Source organism: Terrapene carolina, unplaced genomic scaffold (assembly GCF_002925995.2).
Source record: "Terrapene carolina triunguis isolate 2854851 unplaced genomic scaffold, T_m_triunguis-2.0 Scaffold95, whole genome shotgun sequence".
NCBI classification, from domain to species: domain Eukaryota; kingdom Metazoa; phylum Chordata; order Testudines; family Emydidae; genus Terrapene; species Terrapene triunguis.
Window position 1 is genome coordinate 43,810,150 of NW_020664446.1, and position 19,705 is coordinate 43,829,854.

The following is a 19,705-nucleotide window of genomic DNA, read 5'->3' on the forward strand; positions in this document are numbered from 1 at the left end:
AAAAAATGTGATTCATTGTTGCTAGGCTTAAATTTTCAGTCTTATTTCAGTTTTTATATTATTGTTAACATGAAGCCAACTATTTAACACAGTGCACAATAGTTATGGATGCATCCAAGCCCCTAGAGTATGTCTGCTACAGGCATCCTGCTGTCAGCACAAATGCTGTGTTTTGCTGTGCTCCCAGCACAAGTACACAGGAATATATGTGAACAGAGGATTGAGAGGGTATGGAAGCAGCTGAGATTGGAAACCAGAGGTTTGCCATTTTGATTCTTTGTGCTACATATTATTTCATTTCATTCGGCAATCCATTAAATAAGAGTGTGATTTTTTTAAGTCACACCCAAGAGTATTGACTATTTTCAAGATGTCTATAAATCTCAGCCTATTTTACTGTCCATGTCCCACTGATAAATATAAAACAGGCATTCCTGTTTCATCCCCAACTCGTTGGCCCTTGCCCATTAATAAACCATCTTTATCAACTGCCCGGCTGCTGAGCTCAGGTACTACTGATAGGCTGATGTGAACTTTTTAAACCTGTGTCTCTGCTGCTCACCCTATGTCACTGAAGAGTCACTTTTGGAGTGAGCAACAAAACGTGCTGTTCCCACAAGAGTTAATTTAGCATGATTGGAGACATGCAGATCAGCAGCCAGGGGACTAAAAGATGGAAAGAGAAACATTTCCACAACATGGAAACAATCTGATTTTTAAAAATTGATTGGGAGGAAAGACTAGAAGGAAAACAAGAACCAGAGAAATTAATGTGGCCTCGTTCTAGAAAACATTCCTGGGACACGGAGATTAAAAAAAGAGGTGTAACGGGGTGGTCTGTCCCTTTAAAGGCTTGGGGGCAGGGAGCTAGGGTGACCAGATGTCCCAATTTTATAGGGACAGTCCAGATATTTGGGCCTTTTTCTTATGTAACTGGCTATTACCCTCCACCCCCGTCCCAATTTTTCACACTTGCTATCTGGCCACCTTACAGGGAGCAGTCAGCCCTGTTCTGAAGAGAAGCCCAGCAGGCAGGTGCTGGGAATTGGCCAATCCAGCAAGACAGCATTTTGTGATTGGATCTGATTCCCAGGTGGAGGCTACAAATAAGGGCCCCAGGCCATGAAAGAGCCTGAGACCAAGAAACAGCTGAGAGTACACTCTCCTATGGGCTGCAGCTGATTTTTGTACAGTACATCCACTTTCTAATAATGTCCACCGTATGTGGGGTGCACTGTATTACAACTAGTCTGGAACCAAGACAGTAAAAAATGTAGTAATTAGGGCTGTCCATTACTTGCAGTTAACTCACGCAATTAACTCAAAAGATTGTGATTAAAAAATTAATAGCGATTAATCCCAATTTTAATTGCACTGTTAAACAATAGAATACCAATTCTATACAAGAAAAAGGCCCAAATTGAAATGTAGTAAATATTTTTGATGTTTTTCTACATTTTCAAATATATTGATTTCAAATACAGAGTATACAGCGCTCACTTTATATTATATTACAAATATTTGCACTGTAAAAATGATAAACAAAATAAATAGTATTTTTTAATTCACCTCATAAATACTGAAGAGCAATCTCTTTATCATGAAAGTGCAACTTACAAATGTAGCTTTTTTTTGTTACATAACTGCACTCAAAAACAAAATAATGTAAAACTTTAGAGCCTACAAGTCCACTCAGTCCTACTTCTTGTTCAGCCAATCGCTAAGAAAAACAAGTTTGTTTACATTTACGAGAGATAATGCTGCCCGCTTCTTATTTACAATGTCACCTGAAAGTGAGAACAGGCATTCGCATAGTACTTTTGTAATCAAAAATAAATATAAAGTGAGCACTGTACACTTTGTATTCTGCATTGTAATTGAAATAAATATATTTGAAATGTAGAAAACAATCCAAAATATTTAAATAAATGGTATTCTATTATTGGTTTACAGTGCAATTAATTTTTTAATCTTTCAATTAATTTTTTCAATCGTGCGATTAATCGAGATTAATTTTTTTAATCACTTGACAGCCCTAGTAGTAATACATGTTTCATTGAACATAATGTTTCATTGGACAAAGTTAATTAATTTATTCCAATTTGTATATCTATTTTAAAAAACAAAAATGAACAAATATACCCACTAGAGATGTACAGTATCAGAATCTCGATACCCACTGAGGCAGACAAAGCTAAGGCTAAAAAACCCTAAAACCCTGAAAAACTGGGTGACAAACTCACAGGATAACATTAGTGGGGTAGGAGATCAATTAAGTACTTCAAAAGCTGATTTTTGGGGGGGGAAATTACATTTATGTGACCTGCTATATATCACTATGTATGGCATTCGGTCATGTTGCAGCAATGAGTCTATTGTGGTATCCCAGAATATAGTGCTAACTAGCATCAGGACACCCCAACCTCCACCCAAGTTATGGTGGGTCAAAGATTTGACTTGTTCTGCATTGGCGGCGGTTCTAGTCTAGCTGCTAGCTAATAGTGGGTATTTCTTGTTGGTCTCCACCCAAGTTATTTTGTGTAGTCACTGAGCAAATCTCTAATGCACTTGTACAGCTGTACTTAAATATTTGTCTTTGTTTTTAATTTTCTTCAACATTATGCAATCTTTTTGCCACAGCAGTAATTAGGGCAGCTCCCTTTCCACTTCCATCTTCAGACAGCATGAAAGTCACATCACACTGAGGTGCCATTTCTTTCACTGTTTCCCGTAAAATCCCAGAAAAACTAAAAGTAAAACAAAAACAAAACCACTTTACAATGTGTAAATGGAGTGATCATTTCTACTTGTTTATAAATTATTTAAATCACCACTTATTTAATTTGGTGTATTCTGAAATTTTTAGTTTGCTGATTTTATGCTAATGATTATCATACACGACCACCATAATGTACCCCCAGGTATAAGGGATCCTGAGTGTATCTATGTTGTTCACATCCTTTCTTCACTAACCCAGACTAAAAAAAGGTTTGTTTCACCTCTAGGAAGCAAGGGGCCAAACAAATAAGACAGCACATCAATCAACATCTTCCATTGGTTCTCCACCCCCGTCCCTTCAGTATGTTCTGCCTCCTACAACAGGAAACAGAAACAAGTTCTTCCATCCTGTGAGACTGTGAGAGAAGAGGACCCATTTCCTCAGAGAGAACCATATGTCACTTAATGATGGTTCTCTCTCTAGCACGCAGCAGCAGGCAACACTGGGTTCCAGATTCCTTTCATATAAAGAAGCACTGAGGCCTTCTGTGGAGCTACTAGTCTAGCCAGCTCTTTGCCATCTCACCCATTGTACTTTATGGGAATTTCACTTTGCCTGTTCCAAGTGGTGCAATAGTGAACATGGAGCTTTTTAGGTGCCAAGGGGTTCTGATGATGAAGTCCCATCAGGAGCTAATGCAGGAATTTGTACTGCAGGTGATTCAGAAGAGAAAAGAAGGGAAGAAGAGATGCCAAAAGAAAGTAGTTAAATCTATGGAAACATTTCCATAGCCTAAGTTGGTCAGTTGGGAGATGGCAACTATAAATTCCTCTCTATAAAATGTGTGAAAAGTTAATGTAATCTGGAAACATTTTAACTGCAAACAAAAAAAGTGGCACTTCCCCATCTTGGTCACAGTTTTCATTTTCGGTTTTCCTATCTTTCCTACCATCATGAACTGAAGATAGCAGAGAAACCTCATATTTTAAAAACTATTGAGGATGATAGGCAGTCTTCCTTCTGCAAAGTGGGTCTTCTGATGCGGCTAGTTTGGCAGCAAATTCTACACCTTCCTCTACCCTCGTTAGACCTCATTCATGGAACATGGATTTAACCTCAGCAACTAACGTAATCTTCCATTTGAACAAGGCCACCTCTTTGGCAAAAATTTGGCCAAAGCCATCACCAAAAATGTTAAAGGTCCAAAATGCCAAAGATTCATTTAGAACCAATAGAAACGTCTTCCGTTACAGGTTTCCAGCATGAAGATTTCCTTTTGACTGAGATTTTGGGGGGAGGGGAGGCGGGTTTCTTCCCCTAACTGGAATTTTAATACATTTTAAGCATCCAAAAAGGCCATAAAAAAGGAAATGTTAAGGATAATATATGTGCTAAATGAACCAGAGAGGTACACAGTCTTTGACAGATGCAGCTGTTGGCTTGGCACCAGACTAGAGTTGACTTACTATAAATTAATGAGATGATAAATATGCCTTTATATTGCACTATTATTTAACATTTATATTGTATTCTCTCCTAGGGATCAACCAAGTCAGCACCCGCTGTAGCTAGGCATTTATACTGTATAAAAAGAGTTTAGGTAGTTTCTAAATGTATTTAACTAAAAAGAGAAGCCTTCATTTCTTGCTTGCTGTGGAAGCTAAAACATTGGAAACTAGCTCTTCTGTTTAACTCAGAATCAATCATTACAACCTCAGCAGCAAGTTTCCCTTTCTTCAGGCAGGCTGCTTTGAACTAATAAAGTACGAGAAGGCACTGCTTTGAGCCTCTCTCTTGGCAATTTTCAATCCTTAGTCCAAATTAAGGAGTCAACTGCTGGGATACACATTCATTTCTTGAAGATAACCTTTCAGTTTCTATAATCTAAACAAACAGACTATTGAATACAGTTTTGTTTGTTTTCTCAATGGACTCTTAAGTCAACACTAAAGCAAAGGAGGAACAAAGTACTCACTGCGGGTGTAGTTTGTATAAAGTTCCATCCACTCCAACAGTGATTTTCAAGTGCTCTAGATTTCTGTTTTCTCTCTTCTTCTCTACGATAGCAGCTAGTCCTGCTCCACATAGCTGGGCTGCTCTCTTTGAAACAGCACCACACACCTCCTTTACGATAATGCTGTCATCACAAGTGCTGTCCAATCCAAGCTGCTGCAGAATTCTTCTAACCTGGAGAAGGGCTAGCCGGTCACTGTGGTCATACAAACACAACAGCAACTTTTGGTTAGGAGATACTGTGTGTACTTTTGGATTTTTAGTCTTACAAATGAAACCAGATTGTTAGAGATTAGCTCTGGAGAAAAACCCAAACACTCTTAATTGGGAGGGAGGTTCTGATTGGAATCCAAATCCAAATTTTGCATCTTGAGCCCTTCTGTGATTGCGATGAATACCACTTAAGAGGAATGAGGTAGTTTTTCAAAGGCACAAATAGCTGTTGTGCACCTCTCATTGAAAATCAGTAGGAATTAGGCACCTCACTGCCATTTCTGCCTTTGAAAATCAACCACCAATGGGTCACAAGTCAGCCACCCTATTTTTTTAGCATCTTTTCCTTCAGGATCAAAAAGTGATTTTACTCTGAAGATCATGGACAAGCACCCACACACATGCATGCACATGTACATTCAGAGCACAGTTCTTTTTTATAATCCATTATTAATACTCTTTTTGTAAAGGTAGTAACACTTGAGTGCCTCAGCAAACACTGTGAATGAGATAAAGGCTGTGCATGGTGGTAGGATTTTTAAGATGACACGGTTGGGTAAGAACGGGGATAATCACTCCTAACAATTACAGAATAATTATGCAACTTCCCCCTCCCCAACCCCCCCGCTCCTATTTTTAACAGGCTTCCAGGAAGGGGAATATTCCATGTTTTTGTGGGGGAATCTCAGAATCATAGGACTGGAAGGGACCTGGAGAGGCCATCTAGTTCAGTCCCCTGCACTCATGGCAGGACTAAGTATTATTTAGACCATTCCTGACAGGTGTTTGTCTAACCTGCTCTTAAAAATCTCCAGTGATGAAGATTCCACAACCTCCATAGGCAATTTATTCCAGTGCTTAACCACCTTGACAGGAAATTTTTCCTAATGTCCAACCTAAACCTCCCTTGCTGCAATTTAAGCCCATTGCTTCTTGTCCTGTCCTCAGAGGTTAAGAACAATTTACCTCCTCCTCCTTGTAACAACCTTTTATGTACTTGAAAACTGTTATGTTCCCTTTCAGTCTTCTCCTCTCCATACTAAACAAACCCAATTTTTCAATCTTCCCTCATAGGTCACGTTTTCTAGACCTTAGTCATATTTGTTGCTGTCCTCTGGACTTGCTCCAATTTGTCCACATCTTTCCTGAAATGTGGCACCCAGAACTGGACACAATACTCCAGCTGAGGAGTACAGTGGAAGAATTACTTCTCATGTCTTGCTTACAACACTCCTGCTAATACATCCCAGAATGATGTTTGCAGCTTTTTTGGGGTGTCGGGGGGCAACAGTTTTACACTGTTGACTCATATTTAGTTTGTGGTCCACTATGACCTGCAGGTCCTTTTCCGCAGTACTGCTTCCTATGCAGTCATTTCCCATTTTGTATGTGTGCAACTGATTGCTCCTTCCTAAATGCAGTACTTTGCATTTGTCCTTATTGAATTTCATCCTACTTACTTCAGACCATTGCTCCAGATCATTCTGAATTTTAATCCTATCCTCCAAAGCACTTGCAACCCCTCCCAGCTTGGTATCATCCACAAACTTCGTAAGTGTACTCTCTGTGCCATTATCTAAATCACTGATGAAGATACTGAACAGAACCGGACCCAGAACTGATCCCTGTGGGACCCCACTCGACATGCCTTTCTAGCTTGATTGTGAACCACTGATAACTACTCTCTGGGAATCGTTTTCCAACCAGTTGTTCACCCACCTTATAATAGCTCCATCTAGGTTGCATGACCTTCTGATAAACAAACAAACTAGGAAAACATGAGACAGTATCAAAAGCCTTACTAAAGTCAAGATATACCATTATCTGCTGCTTCCCCCTTATCCACAACACTTGTTACTCCGTCAAAAAAACCCAAACTATTAGGTTGGTTTGATATGATTTGTTCTTGACAAATCCATGCTGACTATTACTTATCACCTTATCATCATCTAGGTGTTTATATGCTCCATTCTCTTTCTGGGTAGTGAAGTTAAAATGACTGTCATTCCCTGGGTGTCCTTATTTCCCTTTTTTATACATAGGCACTATATTTGCCCTTGACTATCGAATATTGCCCTGGAATATTGACTAGGGGTTATAGAAGGGATCAGGGGCCAGGACTCTTGCAAAATGATGAGTCTCGATGTAAACCTGGCTGGTCACTTAACCTCTTTGTGCCTCAGATAATCTCTCTTTAAAATGGCTATAATACTTACTCCACATAAGCCACATAGCTATGCCAATGTAAGTTCCCAGTGTAGACCAGCCCGCAGACAAATTCCATTTACTTCACTGGGAGCAGGGCCCAGGGAAAGATTTCAAGATTTGGGTCAGTATTTTGTCACTTCCTGACCTCAGTAGCTCCTATTTGCACAGAAGCAATTGTCAATGAAAGAAGACAGAAACCACCTCATTCTAATGAATTACTTTACCTTTCAATATGAGACAGGAATTTTGTTTCAAATATTCCTCTTGTCCTGAGCGATTCCGAAATCTGACCTCTGAACAGAAGTCCATGTTTGGTTAAGTCAATCAAAATTTGCCTCACTATTTCACCCAAATACATTCCACTGGTCATTTTTTCATACCTATTTTACAAAAAATATTAATAAATAATTACAAATGATTAAAAGATGGAATTAATTCTGTTTAATACCATTGGTAGTACACACTATAACCACCCCCTAAAAATATTAAAAACTCGGTAATTCCACTACCCTAAACTCACTGCTGCTTGGCTGTAAAAAAAACAACACCACAGTATCTTACAATTACTTCAAACGCAAACACTAGTTAGAATATTTCATGTTCTAAAGAAGATAAAGAAATTAGAAAGAACACACAAAATATTAAGTATAATGCATTGATTGAAGTTCCAGTTTTAGATTAACTCTAACATTTTACCCAGCTTCCCCCACCTTTAACTTTGGTGGCGGATATAAATTGGCACTTAGATCCAGATCAGGTCTGGCCTTGCAAAACGAAACTCAGCCTCCTCAACTCATTTTTTGCAGGATTTATTTTGAAATTCGTTTTTAATACAAAACTTTCACAATTAATCTTATTTGGAAAGTATTCACAGTTGAGTATTTTATCCTAGCGTCAAGCCAAGTGGAACAGTAAAGTAAAAGGATGACAGGACAACACAGTCATGCTTATGTTTTGCATATGTGTCTTAAAAGGTGTTCTATTTCGCAAATCACCTGTTTTGGCAATGTTGATGTGGGGACAGAGAAATAATTTAGTCCAGATATAAAGAACATAGGTAATCTGCATGATTTATAGTTTGGCAAATGAATTACGATACCAAAATCTCCTTGCAAATTACTTGTTTAAAAAAAAAAAAAAAGGCAGTTCAGGTTCAGGAACGTTGCAGTAACCAATTCATCATTTAAAAACAATAAAATCAGCTTTACCTCTGTTTCCCAGGATTTAATGAACCCTCATCCACTTCTTTATCATATTTTGTTCTGATACTATCAATGCACCCATTGTCACCAAATCCTCCCCATTCCGTGTTAATGCACATTTTCCCTTCAGTCCCTTCCACAATTTCAATATTCTTCATCTCTTCCATGTAGCACACGTTGCTGCCTGTTCCTGGGAGAAAGCAACAGGGCTTCAGTCACATCTAGTTAAAGAGTAGCTGAAATGCATAGAAGGAAATCATGGTGTCTACAGTGTGAAATATTTAAATGTCACTCTCCTGAACCAGATCCGTATTACAAAGATATCCCAAGATCTTAATAGAAATCAGTGTCAACAAGTGGCCTTTCTGATAGTATCTTCTACATCATTGAAATACAAACATTCAGAACTGAGGTAGGTTTTCCACAGAATATGCCATAGAAATTAAGACTACTGGAGATTTCCTGTTACTGCAATGCCCTCATGGGAATCTCACTGGAGAAAAGGAGATGGGGTAGGAAGGCACAGAGTCAGGTGACTGAATACTACCCAACTGATATTTGCATCACATTTTGCAGGCCAGACAACTCATGCTACTGTAAAAGTTATTTGGCTCAACCATACTTTGTTTTATCCCATGTTCAAGCATCTACATGTCATATTTGCTTGTTCAGTGTTGCTACACACTGGCCAGGCATCTTTATCTGCCTACCTACAATGGATCCTGAGTCCTTTTGTTCGGAGGATACACCAGATTCACAGCTCATCTCTGCATGTGAACACATTCTCCAAAAGAACATAACATCTGAATCTAAAAATAGTTGAGCGGGCAGAGCATCATCTTCAGTGCTTAATTTGTGCCAGGGCTGGGCCCTGGCATCTCTGGGCTTGCCACGGCAGTTATGAAAGTAAATCAATTGCTTGAGCCCTGGCACCTAATTGCTTGAGCCATCGCACCTCTTTCATTACAAATTAAGCACTAATCATCTTCCTACAATATTAGCCACAGTCTCCAAGGATTCCCTCATTATATTCTGCTTTAAACACCCTTCCCTGTCCTCACCACACGTAAGGCTTACAGACTGGCCACTAAGGGTGTGTCTACACTGCCCATGTTACAGCGCGGCCCTGGCAGACATGGGCAGTGTAGTCACGCTCTATTGCTGGAGGAGAGCTCTCCTGGCGATTAAAAAAAAAAACCCCACCCAGAACAAGGGGTGGTAGCTTTATCACTGGGAGCCAGCACTGTCTCTACTGGCACTTTTCAGTGCTAAAACTTTTGTCGCTCAGGGGGGTGTTTTTTCACACCCCTGAATGACTAAAGTTTTAGCGCTGAAAGTGGCAGTGTGGACACAGCCTTAAATTGTAGCACTAGAGGAAGAGATGAAACTTCATCCAGAACATGTCACAGCCTTTCCCCCAGCTATATTCATAGCCCCAGGGTGGTGTATTGGAAACAATAAAAATTACAAGCTGTCACTTTAAATCCTGGTCCAGCTTGCAGGCTAGAGACTTTGTAGGAAAGTGTGTGATCAATCTATACCTTGCAGAGTCAGTTTGCAGAAAGCTGGAGTAAGGTGGGGTGAGCTGTGCTGCTCTGTTTTAGTGATCAGCCTATTTTGTTTCCCTCCATTTGGGGTTTTTTCTGTGTCCTGAATTCTAAGAAATAAAGTAGTCTTATTTTAAAGCTTTCCAGCAGAAAATATTTAATGTTTGTATCCAATTTAATCTGTTTGTAGGTTGTGAAACATAACACGCTGTCAGTCCAGTGACTGAAAATTAGTTAATCCCATTCTCCTACATCCTGGTGCAGATCATTACCACTGAGCTATTAAGCTAGCACAAATTCTCCAGACATTAATAGTTCTTATGACAGACTTTATCTGTCTCAGTGGTAAGATTTTTTTCTATCACAAATCAACTGATCATTTAAATATTTTGCTTTCATTTTAAACAAGTAATTTGACTAGTATTTTACCTGCAATAAAGCCAATTTCACAATTTGGATCCTCATAGCCACATGTCATCATTGTCCCAACAGTGTCATTTACCACTGCTACAATATCCAAGTCAAACTCCTGCAATGGAAATCATATTATTTAGAAAGGGGTGCAGCTGTTTTAACAAACCAAATAGATAGGAATAGAATTCCTTACATTTCTGCGTTTAATGGCCTCTCTTAGCATATCAACAACATCCTCTCCTTCACAGTCTGTTGCCTTGAAACCTTTTGTCCACTCCACAAGTGCTCCCTGTAACAGAACAGCAACAAAAATGACAAATGTAGTTGGATGTGAATCCTGTGCACTGAATGGGGCAGGGTCCTGTGGAAAAAGTACTATGTAAGCATGTAATTAATGACTGTATCATTTGCACAAGGGGGCTGAATTAAGGTTGCACAGGTAACCTTCATTCTGGCATTTCCTAACATTTGAGTGCTTGACTTTTGCAAACTTAATAATGTTCTTTTAATGTAGTTTTTTATGTATAATATGTTTTTGGCCCATGTAAAACCCAACTTCCACTGTGCTGACTCCACTTGCAAAGGCAGATTTACCATGTAACAAACAGTGCGGTGGCACGGATCCCCCAGTGACAGGGGGGGCCCAAAATGCAGGACAAATCTCATCTGAGAACCTGCCCCTGAGTCCCGGCCGGCGGCACAGCAGGGCTCAGGCAGGCAGGCTGCCTGCATTCCATGGCTGGTGGCCCCACACCGCTCCCGGAAACGGCCAGCTGCTGGCAACATCTCTGCATGCCCCTGGCGGGGGGGAGGCAGCTCCGCGCGCTGCCCCTGCCCCAGGCAGCGCACAGAGTCCCGCTGCCCCCCTCCCCCCAAGGGGCGCGCAGAGACGTACCAGCAACAGTGCAGCAGGGCTAAGGCAGCTCCCTGCCCGCACTGCCTCCCTCCCTCTGTGCTGCTACCGAAAGCAGCCAGCATGTCCCTGCAGCCCCAGGGATGGGGTGTGGGGGAGCGAGTCTCCACGCGTTGCCCCCGCCCCGAGCACCAACTCCGCAGCTCCCATTGGCTGGGAACTGCAGCCAATGGGAGCTACGGAAGCGGTGCGCAGAGACTCCTGTCCCCCGCCTAGAAGCCGCTGCCAGCGGGATGTGCTGGTTGCTTTCAGAGCTGCACTGCCCAAGGTAAGCGCTGCCCCCGACCCCTACCACACCCCTGCCCCAGCCCAGAGCCCGCACCCAAACTTCCTCCCAGCAGGGCCGGCTTTAGGCCGATTCCCCCGAATTGGGCCCCTCACCCTAAGAGGGCCCCGCTCCCTAAAGAAGAGAGCCTAACTTTTTAATTTTTACTCACCCGGCGGCGGTCCGGGTCTTCGGCGGCACTTCGGCGGCAGGTCCTTCACTCGCCCCGGGTCTTCGGCGGCATTTCAGCAGCGGGTCCTTCAGTGACGCCGAAGACCCGGAGCGAGTGAAGGACCTGCCGCCAAAGTGCTGCCGAAGACCCGGACCGCCGATGGGTATTCGAATCGGGCCCCGCACTTCCTAAAGCCGGCCCTGCCTCCCAGAGCCCCCCCCCCATGCCCCCTCCCACCCTCCAACCCCCTGCCTCAGCCTAGAGCCCGATCCAGCACCCAAACTCCCTCCCTGAGCCTGACTTCTGCACCCCAACGCCGTGCCTCAATCAAGGTACACCTCTACTCCGATATAACGCGACCCGATATAACACGAATTCTGATATAATGCAGTAAAGCAGTCTTCCGGGGGGGCAGGGCTGCACACTCCGGCAGATCAAAGCAAGTTCGATATAACACGGTTTCACCTATAATGCGGTAAGATTTTTTTGGCTCCCGAGGACAGCGTTATATCGAGGTAGAGGTGTACCTCACTTTATTTTCATTTACTTCCTATTACTTATAATATAGGAGGAGGATGAAGAAAAAAAAGAATGAAAAACGTGTGGGGCGGGGGGGAGATAAGAGAATATTCTTTTTCTTGGCTCGGTCCCGAGGTGGGGCCCCAAAAATGAAGCTGTGCACAGGGCCCCACTAACTCTAAATCCGCCAATGTCCACTTGGTTTGCTGTTGACAACTTTACTCCATGGTTTATTAAGATTCTGAACCATGCTTGCAGCACAAACAGCGGTTCAATTTGTCAAGTTATGTCCCTAAACACTAGACATTACCAAGGTGTAGCTTGTTACCAGAACAACAGAGACACAGTTAGACCGGAAGAAGATAGCCTCACATATGCCATTATTATTTGACCACGTTTGTGAGTGAACTATGACAAGAATTATATTTATTGTAAATAATTAAGCAGTCAACTTAATGAGTTTTAAGAAATTTCCATTGCAAAATTTCAGCTCATTTGATGCGTGATACTGGGGATTCTTATCTAGGTTACCATGTGAGTTGTTTTAACTCGAAGATAAATAATCTGATCCCACTGATGAAGTTTTGAAATTATGCTAAAAATAACTAGCTTTCCATTGTGCAACCAGTAATATACAGACTGCTCGATATGAATCAATGACAGTTTCTGAACGATGCTGAAATCATAGCTGTTAATTACACCAAGTTTTTAAAAAAAACAAGATGAAGAGATAAAACAAACTGGCCCAGAGGGTGCAAGCCCTGACTCGGATTTATAGTTCTTAAATAATCTGTCATTTTGGCTGCATTCATTTTCCCATCACTCACTAATTTGCTTCATATTTGAAAGGCAGAGCGATAAATAGTTCTCAGTTATAACCAAGTCCTTAGGCTGAAGTTCCAATGTGTGTGGTTGGGTTTTTTTTTTTTGTACAACAGGTTTGAAATAAACCAAGCATTGAATCTCCTTTCAAATTTTTACAGAGTCTAAGTGTCAAATCAGAGCACAAAGGGGGAGGAAGTCTCATGAAAAGCTGCTTGATGATCAATCAAAATTCAACCCTTCGCTGTGAATGACTAAGTTCAACTCTGCCCACTGGTGCATCACAAAATGGAATAAATAAAGTGTGAAAGAAGACACTGAGTGCAGATATCCTTTTTTCTGTTGCACACTTCTGAAAACACTCAATTTGTAGCTGAAAAAGTATAATTAGGAGACTAATCTCCATTGATGATATCGATCCGAAGGAGAGCAAGAGATTTCTGACCCATTAAAAACATACAAGATCATTTAGTAGTCATCATGGCTTCCTCTTCTTGCCCTGTAAGTAGCCAACTGGCTGAATAAGCCCATATTCAGTATAAGTAAGGGTGGCAAAATCTGACAGTATATATACTTAGAATATTTTTGTGTGTTTATGGTGGTTTTTTCATCTCTATTTTATGTGAGGCAATTCATAAGTCTAAGGATCTGCCCTGAATCTTATTTAAAACCTTGTAAATCCTTGCTTGTAAAAAATATAAAATTTTAAATGCTGGATTTAAAATGAAGGGTTTCTGCGTTAAATGACTGAACAGAGACGAGTTAAAAAAATCCATCAAAATGATCCAGCAATTTTCTAATAGGAATCAGACCTACTGTAGCTATTCAACACTGTTTTGTGTTCCAGTCCTTACCTTATCAATGCTAGCTTGCCTGCAGGGGAAAGAGAATGTGAAGCCCAAAGGGAGACGTGCACCTTTTATTCCCATGTACTCCAAAAAATCTGCTATGCACTGGACAATGTGATCAAAGAGCTGGAAGAACAGAAGCCGTGTGTAAAAACCAGCACACATTTAATGGACAATAATGTGGCAAAAATAATAACCAGTTTGGACATTACCTCTTCCCCTGTTCCTTGCATAATTTCCAAAGGAATGGCAAAGATTTTATTGTACATTCTCACAGATTTTCTTCTCCCACTTCTAATTTTCACAAGCAGAACTCTGAAATTTGTTCCCCCAAGATCAAGTGCAAGGAATTTTCCTTTTTCTGTATCAGAAAAACAAGTATTTTTTTCAGTGCTTCTCAACAGTTAGACATAGTACATCTGCCTAGTCAGAACATGCAAGCAACGGGAGCCATTACAGCACACCATAAATACTGGGTAAGAGCTGACTGGGAACTCTAATTCCCATCCTGCAGAAAATTCCCAAGTTTAAAAGGTGTTCCGAAAGGGAACGGAAAATAAAATATCAAAATTTCTGTAGAATGGGAATTCCCAACATTTGTTTAGAAAAAAACTTCTATTTTGTTTCAACCTTTTGAAAATGTTTCCAAGGCTTCCTGAGCTTCCGGGAGCCCCAGCAGCCTGCCCAGTGGGGAGCTCAGCCGTTCAAGGAGCCTGGGAGCCAGGACTCTGAGGGCTACCAGGCTGCCAAAGAGCTAGGAGAGCTTGGAACCCCACCTGCCTGGTAGCCTGCCACAGAACCAGGGACTCTGTCAAGTAGCCGGGAGCTTGGAAGCCCTGGGAGACTGAACTGCCAAGGAGTCAGGAGCATTTCATGAGACATTGAAACTCTGACGAATTGGCAATTTCCAACAGAAAAATGTTCCAGAGGAAAATTTCCAACCATCTCTACTATGTAACCTTACATTTTGGTGTGCCTGGCAAAGACCCTTACCTGTTCCATCCGGAGTCCCACAAACGTAAGTTGGTAACATTTTCACTGTGGCAGTCGCATGTGTTTCTTTCTTCAGTCCATATTCCAATTCTTCCCTCATTTTATTTTTCACTTCTATAAGATTCTCCTTGGAAAGTTCAAATGAGGCTAGAATCTCATCAATTTGTTTGCGCTGAGACACCAGTCTGCACGCAACTGCAGTTACCATGGCTGCTCCCTTCGCACTGCCACTTTCAGAGAGAAGAAATCGGACATCACAGTTTGGGACCAGCCTTCTCACAACCTTATGCAGGCGTTTAGGATATCTGGAAGAAAAATCATTGCCTTAGCCCCTTGCAAAATATTGTGCGTATAATATACATGTACAAAACCATACACATCTGTAATAAACACACAAAACTTCATAAGTGCAAAAGGAGAATTACCAAATGCAACCTCAGAAATTAAGAGGGGGAATGGGTGTGCAACTCCTGTTTTCTGGTTATTGGCAGCTTCAGTTATTACTGCAGGTGAGAAGGAATTATTGGCAACATCTCCCATGATCAAATCCACACAAATAGGCTATAATGAAATTACACCTTAAAGTCTTGCTACATTGGCGAGTTCAAGTGGGAAGAAGATCCTGGGGAGAAGGGAGGCCCCTATATGACATATTGGGGAGGGTGTAAAGATAGGCCTTAACCAGACCAGTTACAACTTGCCACCTTCTCAATTTTGTGGAAGTGTAGGTGTAGATTCAGATCCAAGCTTTGAATTCAGGCCCCTCTTTCCATAATGTGCCGACTCTGAACACTCTAGAATTTGGGTAAGCTTGATTTAGATTAGATTCTGGATCCAAACTTCTCAACTCAGGTACACCTCTAGTTAAGAAGGAATGGTGCTACAGCTAATAAACCAAGGGTTCAAAATAGAGAAATGAATTAGGAAAGAAAGTTAATTTGAAAATTCCATGTGGATAGATCATAATAAAATGTACTGCGTTGATTGTTTGCTAGAGGAGCTGTTTTTATTTGTTTGTTTTCCAAAAAAATCTTTTATCTTTCCATTACTTGCATCTGAAGAAGTGAGGTTCTTACCCACGAAAGCTTATGCTCCCAATACTTCTGTTAGTCTTAAAGGTGCCACAGGACCCTCTGTTGCTTTTTACAGATTCAGACTAACACGGCTACCCCTCTGATACTTTTATCTTTATAGATTTCACATTCAAGTATTGTCTCAGAAAGGTGAATGGTACACAAGACATGTGGTGAATGTCCGTCCCCTTCCCCGATCTAATGTTCGTAACCTTTGCTAAATAACCCAGACAAAATAATATAGCACCTAGGCAGCTTACTTACTGAGGGTGTGTTTTATACAGAGTTCCATCTATTCCAACAGTAGTTCTCAGTCGAATAAGTTTTTTATTTTCTCTCAGACGGGTCAGTATTGCTGCTAAGGCAGCAGCACAGAGATTTGCGGAGCGAAATGAAACGATGGTGCAGACATGCTGAACAGCAATGCAATCTTCTTCAGAAGGAGTCAGGCCCAGTTCCATCAGTATCTCCTTAGTGTTTTGGAGACCTTTTTTATGTCTAACACCAAACAAAGAAACATACATTAACCTATACTAGAATAATTGTGTCTGGATGTGACTAACAGAAAACAACACAGATTTAGGTCACAAGAGATTAGGCAATTTCCTGAGAGCACTGGTTCTATGTGCTTCATAGATTACTAGTTGTCCACAGACGATTTGCTTCCAGTCTGCAGTGAGCTGGCTGATTACAGGTTGATAGCTTCTCCTGTTCATTTTTCATTTTTTAAGGTTTCTTGCCATGAATCAGGTTGTCCAACCAAATAAAATTAGAAAGTCTCAGAAGGCCTGATACAGCTCCAATGAAAGTCAATGAAAAGATTCCCATTAAGTTTAATCAGAGTTGACTTGACCCTTGAATAAACAGGGGAGGGCGAGTTATGTTTAACAAACATTAAACAGGCTGCTCCTTTTCTATATCACTTTCACCCTTGTCTGCTTTCTCAGGTTTTAGATTATTATTAGAAGTAGAACTGGAGCACTACATGCTAATATTCAAGACAAAATGCTGTTTTAAAGATAAATGTGCATTTCTTGCTTTTCCCTTAAAGAACATAATAAAGTCAGGGTCCATTTTGTGGCTGGAATATGGCCCATGTTTAAAACCAAAGCACCAGAAACAGAGTTTTCAAACACTACAGACAGTCATCAATAACATGGGCTGTCTGCAGATCCATAATGCTCTTTATCCAGCTTTATAAACCCAAACATAATAACAAGTATGAATACATAAAGCCTTCCACTCTTCTGAAACACTGAAAACAGCTCGGTGGATCTACACACATGGTTAGGGTGACCAGACAGCAAGCGTGAAAAATCGGGACAGGGGTTATGGGATAATAGGAGCCTATATAAGAAAAAGACCCAAAAATCGGGACTGTCCCTATAAAATTGGGACATCTGGTCACCCTACACATGGTCAGGTCTCTCCATTTGTTACATATGATAAATATAATACATTTTAATAGTTCAGTGTGTGTTTGCCTCTGTATTACTTTATTATCTATTAAAAGACCAGTTTGGACTACTAGATTCTCCCATTGATTCTAGCACTGAATTGATTTGAGCAGAAAATTGATCATCAATCCAGGATCAATCTCAACAATCAATTTCAAATATTTACATATTATAATAGCATGGAAGATGACTAGTTGCACTTATGGAAAGGCTAAAAAGTGATTACTGAGGAGTGTTTTTAAAGCTCTTACTTTTCCATAGCAGCTACATGTTTTGTCTCAATCTTGTCCTTAGTACGGAGAGCTGTTGATATCTTGCCATTGAAGAGCAGGCCTTTCTTTGCCATTTTTAGAAGAATGAGTCTTACAAGTTCTCCTAAATACAATCCACTAATCATCTTCTCAAACCTGTTAGTGAATACAAGCAATGGTTACACTCAAGAAAGATACCTAGGCGTCATCATGGATAGGTCTCTGAAGATATCTGCTCAGTGTGCAGTGGCAGTCAAAAAAGCTAACAGAACATTAGGAACCATTAGGAAAGGGATAGATAACAGAAAATATAATCATAGAATATCAGGGTTGGAAGGGACCTCAGGAGGTCATCTAGTCCAACCCCCTGCTCAACGCAGGACCAATCCCCAGACAGATTTTTACCCCAGTTCCCTAAATGGCCCCCTCAAGGATTGAACTCACAACCCTGGGTTTAGCAGGCCAATGCTCAAACCACTGAGCTATCCCTCCCCCACTATATAAATCCATGGTACACTCACACCTTGAATCAGGCATGAAAGTAATTTAAAAGACTTACCAGTACGCCAGAGTCCTGAGCAGGGGGCAGGACCTAAACTGGAAGGAGAGTGGCCTCAACCAGAAGGTGCGGGCCCCTTAGAGCCCCTAGCCCTTTAAATCGAGATTTAAAGGGCCCCAAGCTCTGGCTGCAGTAGTGGCCACTAGGAGCCCTGAGCCCTTTAAATCACTGCCAGAGCTACCAGCTGCAGAGGTGGCTACGTAGCGGAGCCCTGGGCCCTTTAAATTGCCGAAGGAGCCCCAGGGGTCCCGGCTGCCACCGCGACTCCGGGGCTCCAGCAGCAGGGCTCAGGTGGCGATTTAAAGGGCCTGGGGCTCCAGTCGCCGCTACCACCCCGGGCCCATTAAATCTCCGCCGACTCCGGCAGCAGGGCTCTGGCTGCAATTTAAAGGGCCCGGGATTGTAGTGGCAGCCAGAGCCCCAAGCCCTTTAAATCACCACCTGAGCCCCACTGCCGGAGCCCTGGGGTGGTAGCAGCGGCCGGAGCCCCGGGCCCTTTAAATTGCCGAAGGAGCCCCAGGTGTCCCAGCCACCTCTGCTACCGGGGCGTACCGGCTTACTTTCAGCTCTGCCTTGAATACTGTGTGCAGTTCTGGTCACCCCATCTCAAAAAGATATATTAGAATTGTAAATAATACAGAGAAGGGAAACAAAAATGATTTGGGGTCTGGAAAAGCTTCCATATGAGGAGAGATTAAAAAGCCTGGGACCGTTCAGCTTAAAAATAGAAGAAGGGGGAGAATATGATAATACTTAATCCTGCCATGAGTGCAGGGACTGGATTAGATGACCTCTCAAAGTCCCTTCCAGTCCTGCGATTCTATGATAGAGGTCTATGAAATCATGAATTGTGTGAACAAAGTGAATAGGTAAGTGCTATTTACTCCTTTACATAACGCAAGAACTAAGGGACACCTGATGACATTAATAGGCAGCAGGTTTAAAACAGACATAAGGAAGTACTTCTTTAAACAACACACAGTCAACCTGGGGAATTTGTTGACAAAACTGTAACTGGGTTCAAATCTGCATTAGATGTGTTAATGAAAAATAAAGTCCATCCACAACTATTACCCAAGATGGCCAGGGATGGAACCCCATGCTCAAGGTGTCCCTAAATCTCCACTTACCAGAAGCTCATACTGGACAACAGAGAATGGATCACTCAGTAATTGCCCTGTTCTGTTCATTCCCTCTGAAGCATCTGGCACTGGCCATTGTAAGAAGACAGGATACTGGGCTAGATGGATCATTGGTCTGACCCAGTGTGGCCATTCTTATGTTCTTATATTCTTATAGACAAAAACACCAAGGTACCTAAGTGAATCTAATTCTTTCTACAGATCACCAGAATTGCTATATGTTTAAAAGGTAAAATGTAATTAAGCCTACATAAAAGTAGGTACCAGCAACTCTCTGTATTTTTGTAGGGATATTAAAGAAGGTACTAACAGTGATTCCCACAAGTGAGAGTGACCCCCTCATAATTTGTCCCCCACACTTTAAAATCCAACAGT

General features: G+C 41.5%; 1 protein-coding gene across 2 annotated transcripts in view; it reads right to left on the reverse strand.

The window, feature by feature from the left end:
* Positions 1-2,463: 2,463 nt before the first annotated feature.
* HKDC1 (hexokinase domain containing 1) overlaps positions 2,464-19,705 on the reverse strand; it is a 40,790-nt gene continuing 23,548 nt past the window's right edge. For both annotated transcript variants that reach the window (XM_024198122.3, XM_024198123.3), the window contains 11 exons: positions 17,630-17,785; positions 16,186-16,419; positions 14,849-15,153; positions 14,068-14,216; positions 13,862-13,981; positions 10,510-10,605; positions 10,332-10,431; positions 8,362-8,545; positions 7,378-7,533; positions 4,695-4,928; positions 2,464-2,747 (listed from right to left, as the gene is read on the reverse strand). In XM_024198122.3, coding sequence (XP_024053890.2) covers positions 2,603-2,747; positions 4,695-4,928; positions 7,378-7,533; positions 8,362-8,545; positions 10,332-10,431; positions 10,510-10,605; positions 13,862-13,981; positions 14,068-14,216; positions 14,849-15,153; positions 16,186-16,419; positions 17,630-17,785 — 1,879 coding nt within the window. In that variant the 3' untranslated portion in view covers positions 2,464-2,602. The remainder of the gene's footprint in view (positions 2,748-4,694; positions 4,929-7,377; positions 7,534-8,361; positions 8,546-10,331; positions 10,432-10,509; positions 10,606-13,861; positions 13,982-14,067; positions 14,217-14,848; positions 15,154-16,185; positions 16,420-17,629; positions 17,786-19,705) is intronic.